This window comes from Oncorhynchus nerka, linkage group LG18 (assembly GCF_034236695.1).
Source record: "Oncorhynchus nerka isolate Pitt River linkage group LG18, Oner_Uvic_2.0, whole genome shotgun sequence".
Classification (NCBI taxonomy): domain Eukaryota; kingdom Metazoa; phylum Chordata; class Actinopteri; order Salmoniformes; family Salmonidae; genus Oncorhynchus; species Oncorhynchus nerka.
The window spans coordinates 80102053-80128526 of NC_088413.1; the positions used below are offsets into that span (position 1 = coordinate 80102053).

The window sequence follows — 26474 nt, forward strand, 5'->3', positions numbered from 1 at the left end:
AATCCCATGTTGTTGTTGTTGTTAATGGTAATCCCATGTTGTAGTTGTTGTTAATGGTAATCCCATGTTGTAGTTGTTGTTAATGGTAATCCCATGTTGTAGTTGTTGTTAATGGTAATCCCATGTTGTAGTTGTTGTTAATGGTAATCCCATGTTGTTGTTGTTGTTAATGGTAATCCCATGTTGTTGTTGTTGTTAATGGTAATCCCATGTTGTAGTTGTTGTTAATGGTAATCCCATGTTGTAGTTGTTGTTAATGGTAATCCCATGTTGTAGTTGTTGTTAATGGTAATCCCATGTTGTAGTTGCTGTTAATGGTAATCCCATGTTGTAGTTGCTGTTAATGGTAATCCCATGTTGTAGTTGTTGTTAATGGTAATCCCATGTTGTAGTTGTTGTTAATGGTAATCCCATGTTGTAGTTGTTGTTAATGGTAATCCCATGTTGTAGTTGTTGTTAATGGTAATCCCATGTTGTTGTTGTTGTTAATGGTAATCCCATGTTGTAGTTGTTGTTAATGGTAATCCCATGTTGTAGTTGTTGTTAATGGTAATCCCATGTTGTTGTTGTTGTTAATGGTAATCCCATGTTGTAGTTGTTGTTAATGGTAATCCCATGTTGTAGTTGTTGTTAATGGTAATCCCATGTTGTAGTTGTTGTTAATGGTAATCCCATGTTGTTGTTGTTGTTAATGGTAATCCCATGTTGTAGTTGTTGTTAATGGTAATCCCATGTTGTAGTTGTTGTTAATGGTAATCCCATGTTGTAGTTGTTGTTAATGGTAATCCCATGTTGTAGTTGTTGTTAATGGTAATCCCATGTTGTTGTTGTTGTTAATGGTAATCCCATGTTGTTGTTGTTGTTAATGGTAATCCCATGTTGTAGTTGTTGTTAATGGTAATCCCATGTTGTAGTTGTCGTTAATGGTAATCCCATGTTGTAGTTGTTGTTAATGGTAATCCCATGTTGTTGTTGTTAATGGTAATCCCATGTTGTTGTTAATGGTAATCCCATGTTGTTGTTAATGGTAATCCCATGTTGTAGTTGTTGTTAATGGTAATCCCATGTTGTAGTTGTTGTTAATGGTAATCCCATGTTGTAGTTGTTGTTAATGGTAATCCCATGTTGTAGTTGTTGTTAATGGTAATCCCATGTTGTTGTTGTTGTTAATGGTAATCCCATGTTGTAGTTGTTGTTAATGGTAATCCCATGTTGTTGTTGTTGTTAATGGTAATCCCATGTTGTAGTTGTTGTTAATGGTAATCCCATGTTGTAGTTGTTGTTAATGGTAATCCCATGTTGTAGTTGTTGTTAATGGTAATCCCATGTTGTAGTTGTTGTTAATGGTAATCCCATGTTGTAGTTGTTGTTAATGGTAATCCCATGTGTTGTAGTTGTTGTTAATGGTAATCCCATGTTGTAGTTGTTGTTAATGGTAATCCCATGTTGTAGTTGTTGTTAATGGTAATCCCATGTTGTAGTTGTTGTTAATGGTAATCCCATGTTGTAGTTGTTGTTAATGGTAATCCCATGTTGTAGTTGTTGTTAATGGTAATCCCATGTTGTAGTTGTTGTTAATGGTAATCCCATGTTGTAGTTGTTGTTAATGGTAATCCCATGTTGTAGTTGTTGTTAATGGTAATCCCATGTTGTAGTTGTTGTTAATGGTAATCCCATGTTGTAGTTGTTGTTAATGGTAATCCCATGTTGTAGTTGTTGTTAATGGTAATCCCATGTTGTAGTTGTTGTTAATGGTAATCCCATGTTGTAGTTGTTGTTAATGGTAATCCCATGTTGTAGTTGTTGTTAATGGTAATCCCATGTTGTAGTTGTTGTTAATGGTAATCCCATGTTGTAGTTGTTGTTAATGGTAATCCCATGTTGTTGTTAATGGTAATCCCATGTTGTTGTTAATGGTAATCCCATGTTGTTGTTAATGGTAATCCCATGTTGTAGTTGTTGTTAATGGTAATCCCATGTTGTAGTTGTTGTTAATGGTAATCCCATGTTGTAGTTGTTGTTAATGGTAATCCCATGTTGTAGTTGTTGTTAATGGTAATCCCATGTTGTAGTTGTTGTTAATGGTAATCCCATGTTGTAGTTGTTGTTAATGGTAATCCCATGTTGTAGTTGCTGTTAATGGTAATCCCATGTTGTAGTTGTTGTTAATGGTAATCCCATGTTGTAGTTGTTGTTAATGGTAATCCCATGTTGTAGTTGCTGTTAATGGTAATCCCATGTTGTAGTTGTTGTTAATGGTAATCCCATGTTGTAGTTGCTGTTAATGGTAATCCCATGTTGTAGTTGTTGTTAATGGTAATCCCATGTTGTAGTTGTTGTTAATGGTAATCCCATGTTGTAGTTGTTGTTAATGGTAATCCCATATGTTGTAGTTGTTGTTAATGGTAATCCCATGTTGTAGTTGTTGTTAATGGTAATCCCATGTTGTAGTTGTTGTTAATGGTAATCCCATGTTGTAGTTGTTGTTAATGGTAATCCCATGTTGTAGTTGTTGTTAATGCTAATCCCATGTTGTAGTTGTTGTTAATGGTAATCCCATGTTGTAGTTGTTGTTAATGGTAATCCCATGTTGTAGTTGTTGTTAATGGTAATCCCATGTTGTAGTTGCTGTTAATGGTAATCCCATGTTGTAGTTGTTGTTAATGGTAATCCCATGTTGTAGTTGTTGTTAATGGTAATCCCATGTTGTAGTTGTTGTTAATGGTAATCCCATGTTGTAGTTGTTGTTAATGGTAATCCCATGTCCACTACTACTGTTATTATTGCTGTTGGTCCCACCATTTATTTATATATAAATATATATTTTTTCGATATGTATACTTTGACAATGTAAATAATAATGAACTTGCCATGTCAATAAAGTTGAGACACAGAGCGAGAGAGACACAGAGAGAGAGAGAGAGAGACACAGAGAGAGACACAGAGCGAGAGAGACAGAGAGAGAGAGAGAGAGACACAGAGCGAGAGAGACAGAGCGAGAGAGAGAGAGAGACACAGAGAGAGACACAGAGAGAGACACAGAGCGAGAGAGACAGAGCGAGAGAGACACAGAGAGAGAGAGAGAGACACAGAGAGAGACACACACACAGAGAGAGAGAGACACACACAGAGAGAGACAGACACACAGAGGCAGAGAGACACGCACACAGAGAGAGAGATCCTCTCTCTGCTCTTCTTCCTGGGGAAGGCCTGCCTGCTGCAAGACCTCTCCACCATGGCTGACCAGTCCACAGTGCCCCCCTCTCTGAATGCAAAGAACCTTGGCGTGACCCTGGACAACACCCTGTCGCTCCTGTGGGTTCATGCTCTGTCCTCTACACCAGGGGTTCTCACCTCTACACCAGGGGTTCTCACCTCTACACCAGGGGTTCTCATCCTCTACACCAGGGGTTCTCACCTCTACACCAGGGGTTCTCATCCTCTACACCAGGGGTTCTCATCCTCTACACCAGGGGTTCTCATCCTCTACACCAGGGGTTCTCATCCTCTACGTTCTCACCTCTACACCAGGGGTTCTCACCTCTACACCAGGGGTTCTCACCTCTACACCAGGGGTTCTCATCCTCTACACCAGGGGTTCTCATCCTCTACACCAGGGGTTCTCACCTCTACACCAGGGGTTCTCACCTCTACACCAGGGGTTCTCATCCTCTACACCAGGGGTTCTCACCTCTACACCAGGGGTTCTCACCTCTACACCAGGGGTTCTCACCTCTACATCTACACCAGGGGTTCTCACCTCTACACCAGGGGTTCTCACCTCTACACCAGGGGTTCTCATCCTCTACACCAGGGGTTCTCATCCTCTACACCAGGGGTTCTCACCTCTACACCAGGGGTTCTCACCTCTACACCAGGGGTTCTCATCCTCTACACCAGGGGTTCTCATCCTCTACACCAGGGGTTCTCACCTCTACACCAGGGGTTCTCACCTCTACACCAGGGGTTCTCATCCTCTACACCAGGGGTTCTCACCTCTACACCAGGGGTTCTCACCTCTACACCAGGGGTTCTCACCTCTACACCAGGGGTTCTCACCTCTACACCAGTCCAGTGGTTCTCATCCTCTACACCAGGGGTTCTCATCCTCTACACCAGTCCAGTGGTTCTCATCCTCTACACCAGGGGTTCTCATCCTCTACACCAGTAGTTCTCATCCTCTACACCAGGGGTTCTCATCCTCTACACCAGGGGTTCTCACCTCTACACCAGGGGTTCTCACCTCTACACCAGTAGTTCTCATCCTCTACACCAGGGGTTCTCATCCTCTACACCAGGGGTTCTCATCCTCTACACCAGGGGTTCTCACCTCTACACCAGGGGTTCTCATCACCAGTAGTTCTCATCCTCTACACCAGGGGTTCTCATCCTCTACACCAGGGGTTCTCATCCTCTACACCAGTCCAGTGGTTCTCATCACCAGTAGTTCTCATCCTCTACACCAGGGGTTCTCATCCTCTACACCAGTCCAGTGGTTCTCATCCTCTACACCAGGGGTTCTCATCCTCTACACCAGGGGTTCTCATCGCCAGTAGTTCGCATCCTCTACACCAGGGGTTCTCATCCTCTACACCAGTAGTTCTCATCCTCTACACCAGTAGTTCTCATCCTCTACACCAGGGGTTCTCATCCACTACACCAGGGGTTCTCACCTCTACACCAGTCCAGTGGTTCTCATCCTCTACACCAGGGGTTCTCATCCACTACACCAGTGGTTCTCATCCTCTACACCAGTGGTTCTCATCCTCTACACCAGTGGTTCTCATCCTCTACACCAGGGGTTCTCATCCTCTACACCAGTCCAGTGGTTCTCATCACCAGTAGTTCTCATCCTCTACACCAGGGGTTCTCATCCTCTACACCAGTCCAGTGGTTCTCATCCTCTACACCAGGGGTTCTCATCCTCTACACCAGGGGTTCTCATCGCCAGTAGTTCGCATCCTCTACACCAGGGGTTCTCATCCTCTACACCAGTAGTTCTCATCCTCTACACCAGTAGTTCTCATCCTCTACACCAGGGGTTCTCATCCACTACACCAGGGGTTCTCACCTCTACACCAGTCCAGTGGTTCTCATCCTCTACACCAGGGGTTCTCATCCACTACACCAGTGGTTCTCATCCTCTACACCAGTGGTTCTCATCCTCTACACCAGGGGTTCTCATCCTCTACACCAGGGGTTCTCATCCTCTACACCCTGCTTGTGCCATCATACCCCTGCCACTTATCTAGAACGCTGCAGCACGTCTGGTGTTCAATCTTCCCAAGTTCTCTCATGCCCCCCCTACTCCTCCGCACACTCCACTGGCTTCCACTCTAAGCTTGCCTACGGACCCCCCTGCCTTCAGGCAAACCCTACTGCTAGTTTCTGCTGACAGACAGAGAGTGACCTAGAGAGAGGGAGAGACATATAGAGACACAGAGAAAGACACAGAGAGAGACCTAGAGACACAGAGACAGAGAGAGACCTAGAGAGAGAGAGAGAGACATATAGAGACACAGAGACACAGAAAGAGACCTAGAGACACAGATACAGAGAGAGAGAGAGAGACCGGCAGACAGATTTAGAAACACATGCCAGAAAAATCCCCTTTTGGTCTTGTTGCCCCCCCCCCCCACCAGGTGATGCAGCACCCTACGGAGGGGGGCCAGGTTCTGTCTCTGTGCAGTAACCAGAAGGAGATGCTGGGTAAAGTAGCTGAGATCTGGATCTTCTCACTGTCCAGTCAGCCGATAGACCACGAAGAGGCCGCTCTGCAGGAGGGAACCAAGATCAAATGCTCAGGTACGCTGTTACAGAACACGGTGGTTCTACTGAGGTATCCAGGTATGCTGTTACACAACATGGTGGTTCTACTGAGGTATTCAGGTACGCTGTTATACAACATGGTGGTTCTACTGAGGTATTCAGGTTACTGAGGTATCCAGGTACGCTGTTACACAACATGGTGGTTCTACTGAGGTATTCAGGTTACTGAGGTATTCAGGTTTGCTGTTACACAACATGGTGGTTCTACTGAGGTATTCAGGTTACTGAGGTATTCAGGTACGCTGTTACACAACATGGTGGTTCTACTGAGGTATTCAGGTACGCTGTTACACAACATGGTGGTTCTACTGAGGTATTCAGGTACGCTGTTACACAAGGCTCTGCACGTGGGGGGGACTAGATTAAATGCACCAGTAGGCAGCTGTGACCCAATACGGTGCTTCTACCCGGGCATGGTACTGAGGTGGGCAGCTGTGACCCAATAAGGTGCTTCTACCCGGGCATGGTACTGAGGTGGGCAGCTCTGACCCAATACGGTGCTTCTACCCGGGCATGGTACTGAGGTGGGCAGCTCTGACCCAATACGGTGCTTCTACCCGGGCATGGTACTGAGATGGGCAGCTCTGACCCAATACGGTGCTTCTACCCGGGCATGGTACTGAGGTGGGCAGCTCTGACCCAATACGGTGCTTCTACCCGGGCATGGTACTGAGGTGGGCAGCTCTGACCCAATACGGTGCTTCTACCCGGGCATGGTATTGAGATGGGCAGCTCTGACCCAATACGGTGCTTCTACCCGGGCATGGTACTGAGGTGGGCAGCTCTGACCCAATACGGTGCTTCTACCCGGGCATGGTACTGAGGTGGGCAGCTCTGACCCAATACGGTGCTTCTACCCGGGCATGGTACTGAGGTGGGCAGCTCTGACCCAATACGGTGCTTCTACCCGGGCATGGTACTGAGGTGGGCAGCTCTGACCCAATACGGTGCTTCTACCCGGGCATGGTATTGAGATGGGCAGCTCTGACCCAATACGGTGCTTCTACCCGGGCATGGTACTGAGATGGGCAGCTCTGACCCAATACGGTGCTTCTACCCGGGCATGGTACTGAGGTGGGCAGCTCTGACCCAATACGGTGCTTCTACCCGGGCATGGTACTGAGGTGGGCAGCTCTGACCCAATACGGTGCTTCTACCCGGGCATGGTATTGAGATGGGCAGCTCTGACCCAATACGGTGCTTCTACCCAGGCATGGTACTGAGGTGGGCAGCTGTGACCCAATACGGTGCTTCTACCCGGGCATGGTACTGAGGTGGGCAGCTGTGACCCAATACGGTGCTTCTACCCGGGCATGGTACTGAGGTGGGCAGCTGTGACCCAATACGGTGCTTCTACCCGGGCATGGTACTGAGGTGGGCAGCTCTGACCCAATACGGTGCTTCTACCCGGGCATGGTACTGAGGTGGGCAGCTCTGACCCAATACGGTGCTTCTACCCGGGCATGGTACTGAGATGGGCAGCTCTGACCCAATACGGTGCTTCTACTGAGGTAGGCTTTGACACAGTACAGCTCTCTGCTCTAGTTTGGGTTAACAGTCATGTAACACAGCATGGTCCCATTCCATCAGAATCAGCCTTTCTGGCAGACACAAGTTTGACTATGTTTCCATCGGAATCCATTATTCTGCCAGCCGGGCAGAGCACTGGGCAGAGAACTGGGCAGAGCACTGGGCAGAGAACTGGGCAGAGCACTGGGCAGAGCACTGGGCAGAATACTGGGCAGAGCACTGGGCAGAGTACTGGGCAGAGCACTGAGCAGAGCACTGAGCAGAGCACTGAGCAGAGCACTGGGCAGAGCACTGGGCAGAGCACTGAGCAGAGCACTGGGCAGAGCACTGGGCAGAGCACTGGGCAGAGCACTGAGCAGAGCACTGGGCAGAGCACTGGGCAGAGCACTGAGCAGAGCACTGAGCAGAGCACTGAGCAGAGCACTGAGCAGAGCACTGGGCAGAGCACTGAGCAGAGCACTGGGCAGAGCACTGGGCAGAGCACTGAGCAGAGCACTGAGCAGAGCACTGAGCAGAGCACTGGGCAGAGCACTGGGCAGAGCACTGGGCAGAGCACTGGGCAGAGTACTGGGCAGAGCACTGAGCAGAGCACTGAGCAGAACACTGGGCAGAGCACTGGGCAGAGCACTGAGCAGAGCACTGAGCAGAGCACTGAGCAGAGCACTGAGCAGAGCACTGGGCAGAGCACTGGGCAGAGCACTGGGCAGAGCACTGGGCAGAGCACTGGGCAGAGCACTGAGCAGAGCACTGGGCAGAGCACTGGGCAGAGTACTGGGCAGAGTACTGGGCAGAGTACTGGGCAGAGCACTGGGCAGAGTACTGGGCAGAGCACTGAGCAGAGCACTGAGCAGAGCACTGGGCAGAGCACTGGGCAGAGCACTGGGCAGAGTACTGGGCAGAGTACTGGGCAGAGTACTGGGCAGAGTACTGGGCAGAGTACTGGGCAGAGGCTAGTAGTTAATCTTGTAAGGTACATTTTCTCTGCATAAAGCAGGCGCCAATTACATGAAATTGTATCAAAGAGCTCTTTACCAAAGTGCCATGTAGTATTACTGCCTTGTGAAATCTGAAGACCACAATAAATAAAATAAAAATGGATGAATGATTTACCAACCCTGGCAGACTGTGACGTGATATTCTCCAGCTTGCTCCTGCAGTAGTAGGTTAATGTGTGTGTGTGTGTGTGTGTGTGTGTTCTAGATACCTATTCAGAGGAGGAGTATGAGAGTTTCTCTTCAGAGCAGGAGGCCAGCGACGATGCTGTTCAGGGTCAGGTCAGTACAAATACAGTCCAATACATTATCCTCGCTGGGGCCGAACAGACAGGGGAAACACATCAAGGGGGGTGTATTCATTAGTTTTGCAACGTAAAAAAATGTTTAGCGATGGAAAACCCCTTTTTGCAACAAAACAAGTTTCTATTAGACAAATTCAGGTAGTCCTTCCACATTTCATTATTTTGGTTTCTGTTTGGTCGTGTTGGCTTCTGTTTGGTTCTGTTGGCTTCTGTTTGGTTCTGTTTGCTTCTGTTTGGTTCTATTGGCTTCCGTTTGCTTCTGTTTGGTTCTATTGGCTTCTGTTTGGTTCTATTGGCTTCTGTTTGGTTCTATTGGCTTCTGTTTGGTTCTATTGGCTTCTGTTTGGTTCTATTGGCTTCTGTTTGGTTCTGTTGCTTTCTGTTTGCTTCTGTTGGCTTCTGTTTGGCTTTGTTGGCTTCTGTTTGGTTCTGTTTGTTGGCTTCTGTTTGGTTCTGTTTGTTGGCTTCTGTTTGGTTCTGTTTGTTGGCTTCTGTTTGGTTCTGTTTGTTGGCTTCTGTTTGGTTCTGTTTGTTGGCTTCTGTTTGGTTCTGTTTGTTGGCTTCTGTTTGGTTCTGTTTGTTGGCTTCTGTTTGGTTCTGTTTGGCTTTGTTGGCTTCTGTTTGGTTCTGTTTGTTGGCTTCTGTTGGGTTCTGTTTGTTGGCTTCTGTTTGCTTCTGTTTGGCTTTGTTGGCTTCTGTTTGGTTCTGTTTGTTGGCTTCTGTTGGCTTCTGTTGGCTTCTGTTTGGTTGTGTTGGCTTCTGTTTGGTTGTGTTGGCTTCTGTGTTTGGTTGTGTTGGCTTCTGTTTGGCTTTGTTGGCTTCTGTTTGGCTTTGTTGGCTTCTGTTTGGTTCTGTTTGTTGGCTTCTGTTTGGTTCTGTTTGTTGGCTTCTGTTTGGTTCTGTTGGCTTCTGTTGGCTTCTGTTGGCTTCTGTTTGGTTCTGTTTGTTGCCTTCTGTTTGGTTCTGTTGGCTTCTGTTGGGTTCTGTTTGTTGGCTTCTGTTTGGTTCTGTTTGTTGGCTTCTGTTTGGTGGCTTCTGTTTGGTTCTGTTTGTTGGCTTCTGTTGACTTCCTAGTGAATACACCCCTGGAGTGGGTTGTTATACTGTACAGTTGTGGCCAAAAGTTTTGAGAATGACACAAATATTAATTTTCACAAAGTCTGCTGCCTCAGTTTGTATGATGGCAATTTGCATATTCTCCAGAATGTTATGAAGAGTGATCAGATGAATTGCAATTATTTGCAAAGTCCCTCTTTGCCATGCAAATGAACTGAATCCCCAAAAAACATTTCCACTGTATTTCAGCCCTGCTACATAAGAACCAGCTGACATCATGTCAGTGATTCTCTCGTTAACACAGGTGTGAGTGTTGACGAGGACAAGGCTGGAGAGCACTCAGTCATGCTGATTGAGTTCGAATAACAGACTGGAAGCTTCAAAAGGAGGGTGGTGCTTGGAATCATTGTTCTTCCTCTGTCAACCATGGTTACCTGCAAGGAAACACGTGCCATCATCATTGCTTTGCACAAAAAGGGTTTCACAGGCAAGGATATTGCTGCCAGTAAGATTGCACCTAAATCAACCATTTATCGGATCATCAGGAACTTCAAGGAGAGCGGTTCAATTGTTGTGAAGAAGGCTTCAGGGCGCCCAAGAAAGTCCAGCAAGCGCCAGGACCGTCTCCTAAAGTTGATTCAGCTGCAGGATCGGGGCACCACCAGTTCAGAGCTTGCTCAGGAATGGCAGCAGGCAGGTGTGAGTGCATCTGCACGCACAGTGAGGCAAAGACTTTTGGAGGATGGCCTGGTGTCAACAAGGGCAGCAAAGAAGCCACTTCTCTCCAGGAAAAACATCAGGGACAGACTGATATTCTGCAAAAGGTACAGGGATTGGACTGCTGAGGACTGGGGTAAAGTCATTTTCTCTGATGAATCCCCTTTCCGATTGTTTGGGGCATCCGGAAAAAAGCTTGTCCGGAGAAGACAAGGTGAGTGCTACCATCAGTCCTGTGTCATGCCAACAGTAAAGCATCCTGGGACCATTCATGTGTGGGGTTGCTTCTCAGCCATGGGAGTGGGCTGGCTCACAATTTTGCCTAAGAACACAGCCATGAATAAAGAATGGTACCAACACATCCTCCGAGAGCATCTTCTCCCAACCATCCAGGAACAGTTTGGTGACGAACAATGCCTTTTCCAGCATGATGGAGCACCTTGCCATAAGGCAAAAGTGATAACTAAGTGGCTTGGGGAACAAAACATCGATATTCTGGGTCCATAGTCAGGAAACTCCCCAGACCTTAATCCCATTGAGAACTTGTGGTCAATCCTCAAAAGGCAGGTGGACAAACAAAAACTCACAAATTCTGACAAACTCTAAGCATTGATTTTGCAAGAATGGGCTGCCATCAGTCAGGATGTGGCCCAGAAGGTAATTGACAGCATGCCAGGACGGATTGCAGAGGTCTTGAAAAAAAAGTGTCAACACTGCAAATATTGACTCTTTGCATCAACTTCATGTAATTGTCAATAAAAGCCTTTGACACTTATGAAATACTTGTAATTATACTTCAGTATTCCATAGTAACATCTGACAAAAATATCTAAAGACAACTGAAGCAGCAAACTTTGTGGAAATTAATATTTGTGTCATTCTCAAAACTTTTGGCCACGACAACCTGCCCTGGCTGTGTTTTAACCCACTGTTTACATGTTTATCCCCAGGACCTTGAGGATGATGAGTATGATGTGAGGAAACCAAAGAAGCACAGGAGGTCTATCGTGAGGACTGCCTCAATTACCAGGGTAAGAGATGGTAGCAAAGGCATCCTTTTTTTGTGTTGCATTCTCATCAAGCTTTAGGTTTATGAATAAGCCTTATCTGAATTTTTATTGGAAATAAGATTAGATACAATGTTTTAGTTTGAGATTTGTTTCCTGCTAAAAAACAAGAAGCGTCCGGTGGTAATTCACAATATCCCAGCGTGTTTTTTTTCTTTTTTCTGCCTAAGATGCTACCTGCTGGTCAAACAAATCAAATCAAAATGTATTTGTCACATACACATGGTTAGCAGATGTTAATGCGAGTGTAGCGAAATGCTTGTGCTTCTAGTTCCGACAATGCAGTAATAACCAACAAGTAATCTAACTAACAATTCCAAAACTACTGTCTTATACACAGTGTAAGGCGATAAAGAATATGTACTTAAGGATATATGAATGAGTGATGGTACAGAGCAGCATAGGCAAGATACAGTAGATGGTATCGAGTACAGTATATACATATGAGATGAGTATGTAAACAAAGTGGCATAGTTAAAGTGGCTAGTGATACATGTATTACATAAGGATGCAGTCGATGATGTAGAGTACAGTATATACGTATGCATATGAGATGAATAATGTAGGGTAAGTAACATTATATAAGGTAGCATTGTTTAAAGTGGCTAGTGATATATTTACATCATTTCCCATCCATTCCCATTGTTAAAGTGGCTGGAGTTGAGTCAGTGTCAGTGTGTTGGCAGCAGCCACTCAATGTTAGTGGTGGCTGTTTAACAGTCTGATGGCCTTGAGATAGAAGCTGTTTTTCAGTCTCTCTGTCCCAGCTTTGATGCACCTGTACTGACCTCGCCTTCTGGATGATAACGGGGTGAACAGGCAGTGGCTCGGGTGGTTGATGTCCTTGATGATCTTTATGGCCTTCCTGTAACATCAGGTGGTGTAGGTGTCCTGGAGGGCAGGTAGTTTGCCCCCGGTGATGCGTTGTGCAGACCTCACTACCCTCTGGAGAGCCTTACGGTTGAGGGCGGAGCAGTTGCCGTACCAGGCGGTGATACAGCCCGCCAGGATGCTCTCGATTGTGCATCTGTAGAAGTTTGTGAGTGCTTTTGGTGACAAGCCGAATTTCTTCAGCCTCCTGAGGTTGAAGAGGCGCTGCTGCGCCTTCTTCACGATGCTGTCTGTGTGAGTGGACCAATTCAGTTTGTCTGTGATGTGTATGCCGAGGAACTTAAAACTTGCTACCCTCTCCACTACTGTTCCATCGATGTGGATAGGGGGTGTTCCCTCTGCTGTTTCCTGAAGTCCACAATCATCTCCTTAGTTTTGTTGACGTTGAGTGTGAGGTTATTTTCCTGACACCACACTCCGAGGGCCCTCACCTCCTCCCTGTAGGCCGTCTCGTCGTTGTTGGTAATCAAGCCTACCACTGTTGTGTCGTCCGCAAACTTGATGATTGAGTTGGAGGCGTGCGTGGCCACGCAGTGGTGGGTGAACAGGGAGTACAGGAGAGGGCTCAGAACGCACCCTTGTGGGGCCCCAGTGTTGAGGATCAGCGGGGAGGAGATGTTGTTGCCTACCCTCACCACCTGGGGCGGCCCGTCAGGAAGTCCAGTACCCAGTTGCACAGGGCGGGGTCGAGACCCAGGGTCTCGAGCTTGATGACGAGCTTGGAGGGTACTATGGTGTTGAATGCTGAGCTGTAGTCGATGAACAGCATTCTCACATAGGTATTCCTCTTGTCCAGATGGGTTAGGGCAGTGTGCAGTGTGGTTGAGATTGCATCGTCTGTGGACCTATTTGGGCGGTAAGCAAATTGGAGTGGGTCTAGGGTGTCAGGTAGGGTGGAGGTGATGTTGTCCTTGACTAGTCTCTCAAAGCACTTCATGATGACGGAAGTGAGTGCTACGGGGCGGTAGTCGTTTAGCTCAGTTACCTTAGCTTTCTTGGGAACAGGAACAATGGTGGCCCTCTTGAAGCATGTGGGAACAGCAGACTGGTATAGGGATTGATTGAATATGTCCGTAAACACACCGGCCAGCTGGTCTGCGCATGCTCTGAGGGCGCGGCTGGGGATGCCGTCTGGGCCTGCAGCCTTGCGAGGGTTAACAGGTTTAAATGTCTTACTCACCTCGGCTGCAGTGAAGGAGAGACGGCAGCGTTGCCATGGTTTTTATTTCACCTTTATTTAACATGGTCCCACTTCCTTCAGACATATACAGACATATTTCTGCCCATTGCCTGGTTGTGAATCATTGTACCATCTAATCCGCTGTGAAAATGTATTTGCAATATCCCCAAAAATGTCATATTTTCAGCTGTTTGAAAGCTGTTAAAAATAAAAATAAAATAACTTAAGGACAGGACACATCGAAATAGAGCACATGCCTTCTCAGACATCCTTTCAATGAGAATGACAAGATCTATAACTCACATTTCTATGTTAATTTAGTTTGCCCCCCCCAAAGAAAAGCGACATATTTGTTGTTGGAAATCCTTTAGAGGCAACTGATTACTCTCCCGGTTGTTGTTAGCCTGGGTACCAGTCTGTGTGTGTGTGCTATTATTCCATGTGTAAACAGACCCAGGCTGGGTCTTTGTGATGGGTCTGTCTGTTTTGATGAGTAGTTGTTTCTGTGTCCTCTTTTAGCAGCAGAACTTTAAACAGAGACTGGTGGCCCTGATCAAGAGGTTCCGAGTCTCAGACGAGGTAACAACCTGTCCAGCTGTTGTACTAACCTGGGTTGGGGTCAATGAGGTAACAACATGTCCAGCTGTTGTACTAACCTGGGTTGGGGTCAATGAGTTAACAACCTGTCCAGCTGTTGTACTAACCAGGGTTGAGGTCAATGAGGTAACACCTCTCCTAGCTGTTGTACTAACCAGGGTTGTGGTCAATGAGGTAACAACCTGTCCAGCTGTTGTACTGACGAGGTTTGGGGTCAATGAGGTAACAACATGTCCAGCTGTTATACTAACCAGGGTTAACAACCTGTCCAGCTGTTGTACTAACCAGGGTTGAGGTCAATGAGGTAACAACCTGTCCAGCTGTTGTACTAACCTGGGTTGGGGTCAATGAGGTAACAACCTGTCCAGCTGTTGTACTAACCAGGGTTAACAACCTGTCTAGCTGTTGTACTAACCAGGATTGGGATCAATGAGGTAACAACCTGTCCAGCTGTTGTACTAACCTGGGTTGGGATCAATGAGGTAACAACCTGTCCAGCTGTTATACTAACCAGGGTTGGGGTCAATGAGGTAACAACCTGTCCAGCTGTTATACTAACCTGGGTTGGGGTCAATGAGGTAACAACCTGTCCAGCTGTTGTACTAACCTGGGTTGGGATCAATGAGGTAACAACCTGTCCAGCTGTTGTACTAACCTGGGTTGGGATCAATGAGGTAACAACCTGTCCAGCTGTTGTACTAACCTGGGTTGGGATCAATGAGGTAACAACCTGTCCAGCTGTTGTACTAACCTGGGTTGGGGTCAATGAGGTAACAACCTGTCCAGCTGTTGTACTAACCAGGATTGGGATCAATGAGGTAACAACCTGTCCAGCTGTTGTACTAACCTGGGTTGGGGTCAATGAGGTAACAACCTGTCCAGCTGTTGTACTAACCTGGGTTGGGGTCAATGAGGTAACAACCTGTCCAGCTGTTGTACTAACCTGGGTTGGGGTCAATTCCATTTATTTTCCAGTCAATTCAGAAATTAAACCCAATTCTAAAGGTTCCTCGTTGAAAAGCATTGAAGAGAATTGGAATTTCAGTATACATCCTTAATTGACTGGAATTTAAATAGAATTGACCCCAACCCTGATACTGTTTTAAACGAGGTAACCCAACCCTGATACTGTTTTAAATGAGGTAACCCTGATACTGTTTTAAACGAGGTAACCCAGCCCTGATACTGTTTTAAATGAGGTAACCCTGATACTGTTTTAAACGAGGTAACCCAACCCTGATACTGTTTTAAACGAGGTAACCCTGATACTGTTTTAAATGAGGTATCCCTGATACTGTTTTAAATGAGGTAACCCAACCCTGATACTGTTTTAAACGAGGTAACCCAGCCCTGATACTGTTTTAAACGAGGTAACCCAGCCCTGATACTGTTTTAAACGAGGTAACCCAGCCCTGATACTGTTTTAAATGAGGTAACCCAGCCCTGATACTGTTTTAAACGAGGTAACCCAACCCTGATACTGTTTTAAACTAGGTAACCCTGATACTCTGTTTTAAACTAGGTAACCCTGATACTCTGTTTTAAATGAGGTAACCCAACCCTGATACTGTTTTAAATGAGGTAACCCTGATACTCTGTTTTAAATGAGGTAACCCTGATACTGTTTTAAATTAGGTAACCCAACCCTGATACTGTTTTAAATGAGGTAACCCAACCCTGATACTGTTTTAAATGAGGTAACCCAACCCTGATACTGTTTTAAATGAGGTAACCCTGATACTGTTTTAAATGAGGTAACCCAGCCCTGATACTGTTTTAAATGAGGTAACCCTGATACTGTTTTAAATGAGGTAACCCTGATACTGTTTTAAATGAGGTAACCCTGATACTGTTTTAAATGAGGTAACCCTGATACTGTTTTAAATGAGGTAACCCTGATACTGTTTTAAATGAGGTAACCCAGCTCTGATACTGTTTTAAACGAGGTAACCTAACCCTGATACTGTTTTAAACGAGGTAACCCAACCCTGATACTGTTTTAAACGAGGTAACCCAACCCTGATACTCTGTTTTAAATGAGGTAACCCTGATACTGTTTTAAATGAGGTAACCCAACCCTGATACTGTTTTAAACGAGGTAACCCTGATACTGTTTTAAATGAGGTAACCCAACCCTGATACTGTTTTAAACGAGGTAACCCAACCCTGATACTGTTTTAAATGAGGTAACCCAGCCCTGATACTGTTTTAAATGAGGTAACCCAGCCCTGATACTGTTTTAAATGAGGTAACCCAACCCTGATACTGTTTTAAATGAGGTAACCCAACCCTGATACTGTTTTAAACGAGGTAACCCAGCCCTGATACTGTTTTAAATGAGGTAACCCAACCCTGATACTCTGTTTTAAATGAGGTAACCCTGATACTGTTTTAAACGAGGTAACCCAACCCTGATACTGTTTTAAATGAGGTAACCCTGATACTGTTTTAAATGAGGTAACCCTGATACTGTTTTAAATGAGGTAACCCTGATACTGTTTTAAACTTAGTAACATTAAGAATTTCTAAGTGTCATATCACTTACGTCAAACTGCTATGGTCCTTTTCATTAATTTGCTCAGTAGATTTATGCAAATATAAAAAAATCTGTTTTCTTGTTTCTTTCTTACTTCTTGTCTCTGTGTCTTTCTATCTTTTTGCGTTTTCTGTGTGTGCGTGTGTGCGTGTGTGTGTGTGTGTGTGTGTGTCTCTGCGTCTATCTGAATGTTCCAGGTGTTGGACTCGGAGCAGGACCCGGCAGAACCCCCTCCAGAGGTAGAGGAGGATCTGGACCTCGAGAGTCTGGACCTAGAGAACCCCAGTGACAGTGGACCGGAACTAGACGATGACGACAGTGTCCTCAGCACCCCGAAACCTAAACTCAAGTGAGTGGGAGGAGAGCTATCAGTGTGTGTTTTTATGTGCCTTTCGTCCTGTGTATTAAAGTGATTTTAGCCCAGAGATATGGCGGTAGACTCTCGTAACACCATAGCAGTCTACACTACAGACATATTTCAGGGCAATGAGGGACCCCAGTGACTCTTTTCAAATGTGCTTTCTCTTTCACAGGCCATATTTTGAGGGTCTCTCCCTCTCCAGTTCTCAGACAGATATGGGCAGCATCCACAGCAGCCGGAGTCACCGAGAGCCACCAAGTCCGGTGAGAACCACTGACATTCACTATGGATGAGACGGTCACCCTACCAGGACCATAATATACCCTGGATGAGACTGTCATCCTACCAGGACCATAATATACCCTGGATGAGACTGTCATCCTCCCAGGACCATAATATACCCTGGCTGAGACTGTCATCCTCCCAGGACCATAATATACCCTGGATGAGACTGTCATCCTAACAGGACCATAATATACCCTGGCTGATACTGTCACCCTCCCAGGACCATAATATACCCTGGATGAGATCCATCAGACAACCTAGCTATTCTGTTCTAGCTATACTGTTAGTTATACTGCTAGTTATACTGCTAGCTATACTGCTAGCTATACTGTTAGTTATACTGCTAGCTATACTGCTAGCTATACTGTTAGTTATACTGCTAGCTATACTGCTAGTTATACTGCTAGCTATACTGCTAGCTATACTGCTAGCTATACTGTTAGTTATACTGCTAGCTATACTGCTAGCTATACTGCTAGTTATACTGCTAGCTATTCTGTTCTAGCTATACTGTTAGTTATACTGCTAGCTATACTGCTAGTTATACTGCTAGCTATACTGCTAGCTATACTGCTAGCTATACTGTTAGTTATACTGCTAGTTATACTGCTAGCTATACTGCTAGTTATACTGCTAGCTATACTGCTAGCTATACTGCTAGTTATACTGCTAGCTATACTGCTAGTTATACTGCTAGCTATACTGCTAGTTATACTGCTAGCTATACTGCTAGTTATACTGCTAGCTATACTGCTAGTTATACTGCTAGCTATACTGCTAGCTATACTGCTAGTTATACTGCTAGCTATACTGCTAGTTATACTGCTAGCTATACTGCTAGTTATACTGCTAGCTATACTGCTAGCTATACTGTTAGCTATACTGTTAGTTATACTGCTAGCTATACTGCTAGCTATACTGCTAGCTACAGTTGAAGTTGCAAGTTTACATACACTTAGGTTGGAGTCATTAAAACTAGTTTTTCAACCACTCCACATACAGCTTTATAAAAATCAATAGGTTTTGGACAGTTAGGACATCTACTTTGTGCAACGACACAAGTCATTTTTCCATTAATTGTTTACAGACAGATTATTTCACTTTTAATTCACAGTATCACAATTCCAGTGGGTCAGAAGCTAACATACACTAAGTTGACTGTGCCTTTAAACAGTTTGGAACATTCCAGAAAATGATGTCATGGCTTTAGAAGCTTCTGATTAGCTAATTGACATCATTTGAGTCAATTGGAGGTGTACCTGTGGTTGTATTTCAAGGCCTACTTTCAAACTCAGTGCCTCTTTGCTTGACATCATGGGAAAATCAAAAGAAATCAGCCAAGACCTATAATTGTAGACCTCCCCAAGTCTGGTTCATCCTTGGGAGCAATTTCCAAATGCCTGAAGGTACCACTTTCATCTGTACAAACAATAGTATGCAGTATAAACACCATGGGACCACGCAGCCGTCATACTGCTCAGGAAGGAGACTCGTTCTGTCTCCTAGAGATGAACGTACTTTGGTGCGAAAAGTGCAAATCAATCCCAGAACAACAGCAAAGGACCTTGTGAAGATGCTGGAGGAAACGGGTACAAAAGTATCTATATCCACAGTAAAATGAGTCCTATATCGACATAACCTGAAAGGCCGCTCAGCAAGAAAGAAGCCACTGCTCCAAAACCGCCATAAAAAAGCCAGACTTCGGTTTGCAACTGCACATGGGGACAAAGATCGTACTTTTTGGAGAAATGTCCTCTGGTCGGATTAAACAAAATAGAAATGTTTGGCCATAATGACCGTCGTTACGTTTGGAGGAAAAAGTGGGAGGCTTGCAAGCCGAAGAACACCATCCCAACCGTGAAGCACGGGGGTGGCAGCATCATGTTGTGGGCGTGCTTTGCTGCAGGAGGGACTGGTGTACTTCACAAAATAGATGGCATCATGAGGTAGAAAAATTATGTGGATACATTGAAACAACATCTCAAGACATCAGCCCGGAAGTTGAAGCTTGGTCGCAAATGGGTCTTCTAAATGGACAATGACCCCAAGCATACTTCCAAAGTTGTGGAAAAATGGCTTTAGGACAACAAAGGCAAGGTATTGGAGTGGCCATCACAAAGCCCTGACCTCAATTCTATAGAACATTTGTGGACAGAACTAAAAAAGCGTGTGCGAGCAAGGAGGCCTACAAACCTGACTCAGTTACACAAGCTCTGTCAGGAGGAATGGGCCAAAATTCACCCAACTTATTGTGGGAAGCTTGTGGAAGGCTGCCTGAAACGTTTGACTCAAGTTAAAGAATTTAAAGGCAACGCTACCAAATACTAATTGAGTGAATGTAAACTTCTGACCCACTGGGAACTTGATGAAAGAAATAAAAGCTGAAATAGATCACTCTCTCTAATGTTATTCTGACATTTCACATTCTTAAAATCAAGTGGTGATCCTAACTAACCTGAGACAGGGAATTTTTACTAGGATTAAATGTCAGTAATTGTGAAAAACGGAGTTAAAATGTTTTTGGCTAAGGTGTATGTAAACTTTTGATTTCAACTGTATACTGCTAGCTAAACTGTTAGCTATACTATTAGCTATACTATTACTTATACTGTGCTAGCTATACTGTTGGCTAAACTGTTAGCTATACTGTTACTTATTGTTGTTACTTACTGTTGTAGCTATTCTGTTGTAGCTATACTGTTGTAACTATAGTGTTGTAGCTAATGTGTTGTAGCTAATGTGTTGTAGCTAATGTGTTGTAGCTAATGTGTTGTAGCTAATGTGTTGTAGCTATAGCGTTGTAGCTATAGCGTTGTAGCTAATGTGTTGTAGCTAATGTGTTGCAGCTATACTGTTGTAGCTCTACTGTTGTAGCTCTATTGTTGTAGCTAATGTGTTGTAGCTATAGTGTTGTAGCTAATGTGTTGTAATTAATGTGTTGTAGCTATAGTGGTGTAGCTATAGTGTTGTAGCTATAGCGTTGTAGCTAATGTTTTGTAGCTATAGCGTTGTAGCTAATGTTTTGTAGCTAATGTGTTGTAGCTAATGTGTTGTAGCTAATGTGTTGTAACTATACTGGTGTAGCTATAGTGTTGTAGCTAATGTGTTGTAGCTAATGTGTTGTAGCTAATGTGTTGTAGCTATAGTGTTGTAGCTAATGTATTGTAGCTATAGTGTTGTTGCTATAGTGTTGTAGCTATAGTGTTGTAATTAATGTGTTGTAGCTATACTGGTGTAGCTATAGTGTTGTAGCTAATGTGTTGTAGCTAATGTGTTGTAGCTAATGTGTTGTAGCTATAGTGTTGTAGTTAATGTGTTGTAGCTATAGTGGTGTAGCTATAGTGGTGTAGCTATAGTGTTGTAGCTATAGCGTTGTAGCTAATGTTTTGTAGCTATAGCGTTGTAGCTAATGTTTTGTAGCTAATGTGTTGTAGCTAATGTGTTGTAACTATACTGGTGTAGCTATAGTGTTGTAGCTAATGTGTTGTAGCTAATGTGTTGTAGCTAATGTGTTGTAGCTATAGTGTTGTAGCTAATGTGTTGTAGCTAATGTGTTGTAGCTAATGTGTTGTAGCTATAGTGTTGTAGTTAATGTGTTGTAGCTAATGTGTTGTAGCTAATGTGTTGTAACTATACTGGTGTAGCTATAGTGTTGTAGCTAATGTGTTGTAGCTAATGTGTTGTAGCTAATGTGTTGTAGCTAATGTGTTGTAGCTATAGTGTTGTAGCTAATGTGTTGTAATTAATGTGTTGTAGCTAATGTGTTGTAGCTAATGTGTTGTAGCTAATGTGTTGTAGCTAATGTGTTGTAGCTATAGTGTTGTAGTTAATGTGTTGTAGCTATAGTGGTGTAGCTATAGTGGTGTAGCTATAGTGTTGTAGCTATAGCGTTGTAGCTAATGTTTTGTAGCTATAGCGTTGTAGCTAATGTTTTGTAGCTAATGTGTTGTAGCTAATGTGTTGTAACTATACTGGTGTAGCTATAGTGTTGTAGCTAATGTGTTGTAGCTAATGTGTTGTAGCTAATGTGTTGTAGCTATAGTGTTGTAGCTAATGTATTGTAGCTATAGTGTTGTTGCTATAGTGTTGTAGCTATAGTGTTGTAGCTAATGTGTTGTAGCTAATGTTTTGTAGCTATAGCGTTGTAGCTATAGCGTTGTAGCTAATGTTTTGTAGCTATACTGGTGTAGCTATAGTGTTGTATCTATAGTGTTGTAGCTAATATGTTGTAGCTAATATGTTGTAGCTAATGTGTTGTAGCTAATGTGTTGTAGCTAATGTGTTGTAGCTATAGTGTTGTAGCTATAGTGTTGTAGCTATAGTGTTGTAGCTAATGTGTTGTAGCTAATGTGTTGTAGCTAATGTGTTGTAGCTATAGCATTGTAGCTATAGCGTTGTAGCTATAGCGTTGTAGCTAATGTGTTGTAGCTAATGTGTTGTAGCTAATGTGTTGTAGCTATATCGTTGTAGCTATAGCGTTGTAGCTATAGCGTTGTAGCTATACTGTTGTAGCTATACTGTTGTAGGTATAGCGTTGTAGCTATAGTGTTGTAGCTATAGTGTTGTAGCTATAGTGTTGTAGCTATAGTGTTGTAGCTAATGGGTTGTAGCTAATGTGTTGTAGCTAATGTGTTGTAGCTATAGCATTGTAGCTATAGCGTTGTAGCTATAGCGTTGTAGCTAATGTGTTGTAGCTAATGTGTTGTAGCTATATCGTTGTAGCTATAGCGTTGTAGCTATAGCGTTGTAGCTATACTGTTGTAGCTATACTGTTGTAGGTATAGCGTTGTAGCTATAGTGTTGTAGCTATAGTGTTGTAGCTAATGTGTTGTAGCTATAGCGTTGTAGCTATACTGTTGTAGCTATAGCGTTGTAGGTATTGCGTTGTAGCTATACTGTTGTAGGTATAGCGTTGTAGCTATAGTGTTGTAGCTATAGTGTTGTAGCTAATGTGTTGTAGCTATAGCGTTGTAGCTATACTGTTGTAGCTATAGCGTTGTAGGTATTGCGTTGTAGCTATAGTGTTGTAGCTAATGTGTTGTAGCTATAGCGTTGTAGCTATACTGTTGTAGCTATAGCGTTGTAACTATACTGTTGTAGCTATAGTGTTGTAGTTATACTGTTGTAGCTATAGTGTTGTAGCTATAGTGTTGTAGCTATAGTGTTGTAGCTATACTGTTGTAGCTATACTGTTGTAGCTATAGCGTTGTAGCTATAGCGTTGTAGCTATAGTGTTGTAGCTATACTGTTGTAGCTATAGTGTTGTAGCTATACTGTTGTAGCTATAGTGTTGTAGCTATAGCGTTGTAGCTATACTGTTGTAGCTATACTGTTGTAGCTATAGCGTTGTAGCTATACTATTGTAGCTATAGTGTTGTAGCTATAGCGTTGTAGCTATACTGTTGTAGCTATACTGTTGTAGGTATAGCGTTGTAGCTATAGTGTTGTAGCTATAGTGTTGTAGCTATAGTGTTGTAGCTATAGTGTTGTAGCTATAGTGTTGTAGCTAATGTGTTGTAGCTATAGCGTTGTAGCTATACTGTTGTAGCTATAGCGTTGTAGGTATTGCGTTGTAGCTATAGTGTTGTAGCTAATGTGTTGTAGCTATAGCGTTGTAGCTATACTGTTGTAGCTATAGCGTTGTAACTATACTGTTGTAGCTATAGTGTTGTAGCTATAGTGTTGTAGTTATACTGTTGTAGCTATAGTGTTGTAGCTATAGTGTTGTAGCTATAGTGTTGTAGCTATACTGTTGTAGCTATACTGTTGTAGCTATAGCGTTGTAGCTATAGCATTGTAGCTATAGCGTTGTAGCTATACTGTTGTAGCTATACTGTTGTAGCTATAGTGTTGTAGCTATACTGTTGTAGCTATAGTGTTGTAGCTATAGCGTTGTAGCTATAGCGTTGTAGCTATACTGTTGTAGCTATAGCGTTGTAGCTATACTATTGTAGCTATAGTGTTGTAGCTATAGCGTTGTAGCTATACTGTTGTAGCTATAGCGTTGTAGCTATACTGTTGTAGCTATAGCGTTGTAGCTATAGCGTTGTAGCTATAGCGTTGTAGCTATAGCGTTGTAGCTATAGCGTTGTAGCTAATGTGTTGTAGCTAATGTGTTGTAGCTATACTGTTCTTGCTATACCACCTCCCTCGTAAATTGTAATCCTCCTGTCTTCCCTTTTCCCTGCAGATGGACCCAGACAAGACTAAGAGCAGTGGAGACAAGTTCCAGGTGGACAATGTCTCAGATAACGCTTCTCTTGTAAGTATTCTCAAACAACTGCCACTGGGTCGTGGTCAGGTATTTCTTATTGAAGTAATTTTTTTTATCTCACTCAACATTGTTATGGCAGTAAAGTAGTTGTCAGATTAAAACATTTCACGACAGACCTGATGAAAACAGAACATTTTGTCGGCAAACTTTCCAAATGTTGACAAAACAAAATACGCTAGACAAGGTGGGATCTTTTTGTGTTTGTAAAATGAATAATGTGACAAATTGCAGTGGATACTCCTTTATGTGCAAATATATATATATATATATATATAACCGTCATATCGAAGTAAACATGGAGTCACTCGATATGTTGTGATGAACTTTACAGGGTGGTGAAAGTGTACGATGAGCTTCATGCATCTTTCCAATAAATATTTAAGGTTTTATTCTGGTGACATGAAGATCGATGCTCGACTGCCGTTTGGGAAATTTAAAATGATCTCAGTCTTTAGTCGAATAATAATCTCATTATGTAGAGTATACCCGCGCTGTATCTGCGAGCTGATGGCTAGAGCTCACAGGGATCAATATCAGAGTAGACACGTTCGTTCGCTATATAACACAACATTCATTGTGTCAAAACCATCAGTAAAGTAGAATTATTTTATTTCATGTGGTACATTTTTGAATTTTACTGCAAAATTCATTTTTATGTGCACTAGGTCATCATGCACGTTTATCTACAATTCATTTTTATGTGCACTAGGTCATCATGCACGTTTATCTACAATTCATTTTTATGTGCACTAGGTCATCATGCACGTTTATCTACAATTCATTTTTATGTGCACTAGGTCATCATGCACGTTTATCTACAATTCATTTTTATGTGCACTAGGTCATCATGCACGTTTATCTACAATTCATTTTTATGTGCACTAGGTCATCATGCACGTTTATCTACAATTCATTTTTATGTGCACTAGGTCATCATGCACGTTTATCTACAATTCATTTTTATGTGCACTAGGTCATCATGCACGTTTATCTACAATTCATTTTTATGTGCACTAGGTCATCATGCACGTTTATCTACAATTCATTTTTATGTGCACTAGGTCATCATGCACGTTTATTTACAATTCATTTTTATGTGCACTAGGTCATCATGCACGTTTATCTACAATTCATTTTTATGTGCACTAGGTCATCATGCACGTTTATCTACAATTCATTTTTATGTGCACTAGGTCATCATGCACGTTTATCTACAATTCATTTTTATGTGCACTAGGTCATCATGCACGTTTATCTACAATTCATTTTTATGTGCACTAGGTCATCATGCACGTTTATCTACAATTCATTTTTATGTGCACTAGGTCATCATGCACGTTTATCTACAATTCATTTTTATGTGCACTAGGTCATCATGCACGTTTATCTACAATTTTTGGAAGCAAATCTCTAGTGGGAAAATGTGCAAATTGTTTTCATGCAGATTGTAGAATTTTCACATGAAAATCTGTCACCAATTGGATGGAAACCTAGCTAGTGAGAGTAACCCATATACAGTGGGGCAAAAAAGTATTTAGTCAGCCACCAATTGTGCAAGTTCTCCCATTTAAAAAGATGAGAGAGGCCTGTAATTTTCATCATAGGTACACTTCAACTATGACGGACAAAATGAGGAAAAAATATCCAGAAAATCACATTGTTGGATTTTTAATTAATTTATTTGCAAATTATGGTGGAAAATAAGGTTTTTTTTATTCTCATTTTGTCTGTCATAGTTGAAGTGTACCTATGATGAAAATTACAGGCCTCTCTCATCTTTTTAAGTGGGAGAACTTGCACAATTGGTGGCTGACTAAATACATTTTTGTCTTATTCCTGTCTTTGCTCCGTCCCAGCAGGAGGAGCAACCAGAGGCAGTGACCCCCACTACAGAGCTGGAGATGGACAACATGGACACCTTCCTGGAGAAACTGCCCCCTACTGGCAAGATGAAGAAGACCGAGTCCCTCATCATCCCTTCCAACAGGTGGTAAATACTGGCTAACTCTTTCAGTTAATCTTTCAATGATTCCTCGCATATTATCTCTTCCTTCTCAAGCGTATTGGAGGAGACGGTCCACGGTCCCTCTCTTCAGACCTTCTCATCCAGTGTGTTTTGAGGAGGTGAGAAGGCAGGATGCAAGGAATTGAGGAAAGATGGATTGAGAAAGAGCCTCTGATTCCCTCTCTCAAACCTCTGCTAGATACTCTACATCTTCTCACCTTCAGCTTGCTTCAGTCCGTGCACCTTGGTAGGAGAGAAAGGTGGCGACAGCATTTATTTTTCTCTCCAATCCACTCTCAACATCTCTCCATCCAGCCGACCATGCTCTCTGGGAATATTAAAGTGTGACTGGTCCACTCTCAACATCTCTCCATCCAGCCGACCATGCTCTCTGGGAATATTAAAGTGTGACTGGTCCACTCTCAACATCTCTCCATCCAGCCGACCATGCTCTCTGGGATTATTCAAGTATGACTGGTCCACTCTCAACATCTCTCCATCCAGCCGACCATGCTCTCTGGGAATATTAAAGTGTGACTGGTCCACTCTCAACATCTCTCCATCCAGCCGACCATGCTCTCTGGGATTATTCAAGTATGACTGGTCCACTCTCAACATCTCTCCATCCAGCCGACCATGCTCTCTGGGATTATTCAAGTATGACTGGTCCACTCTCAACATCTCTCCATCCAGCCGACCATGCTCTCTGGGATTATTCAAGTATGACTGGTCCACTCTCAACATCTCTCCATCCAGCCGACCATGCTCTCTGGGATTATTAAAGATGTCATGAGGCTTAATTCATTTTTTTTTTAATGTTAAAAAACATTTTTTTGCGGCATCGGGGTA

General features: G+C 43.4%; 1 protein-coding gene across 6 annotated transcripts in view; it reads left to right on the forward strand.

Moving 5' to 3' along the window:
• The window catches only part of pacs2 (phosphofurin acidic cluster sorting protein 2), a 134095-nt gene that overhangs the window by 81535 nt on the left and 26086 nt on the right, over window positions 1-26474 (forward strand). For 3 of the 6 annotated variants that reach the window (XM_065004390.1, XM_065004393.1, XM_065004395.1), the window contains 8 exons: window positions 5643-5805; window positions 8560-8633; window positions 11380-11460; window positions 14087-14146; window positions 16898-17049; window positions 17234-17324; window positions 23537-23608; window positions 25477-25610. In XM_065004390.1, coding sequence (XP_064860462.1) covers window positions 5643-5805; window positions 8560-8633; window positions 11380-11460; window positions 14087-14146; window positions 16898-17049; window positions 17234-17324; window positions 23537-23608; window positions 25477-25610 — 827 coding nt within the window. The remainder of the gene's footprint in view (window positions 1-5642; window positions 5806-8559; window positions 8634-11379; window positions 11461-14086; window positions 14147-16897; window positions 17050-17233; window positions 17325-23536; window positions 23609-25476; window positions 25611-26474) is intronic. The other 3 variants (XM_065004391.1, XM_065004394.1, XM_065004392.1) reach the window with 2 other exon arrangements.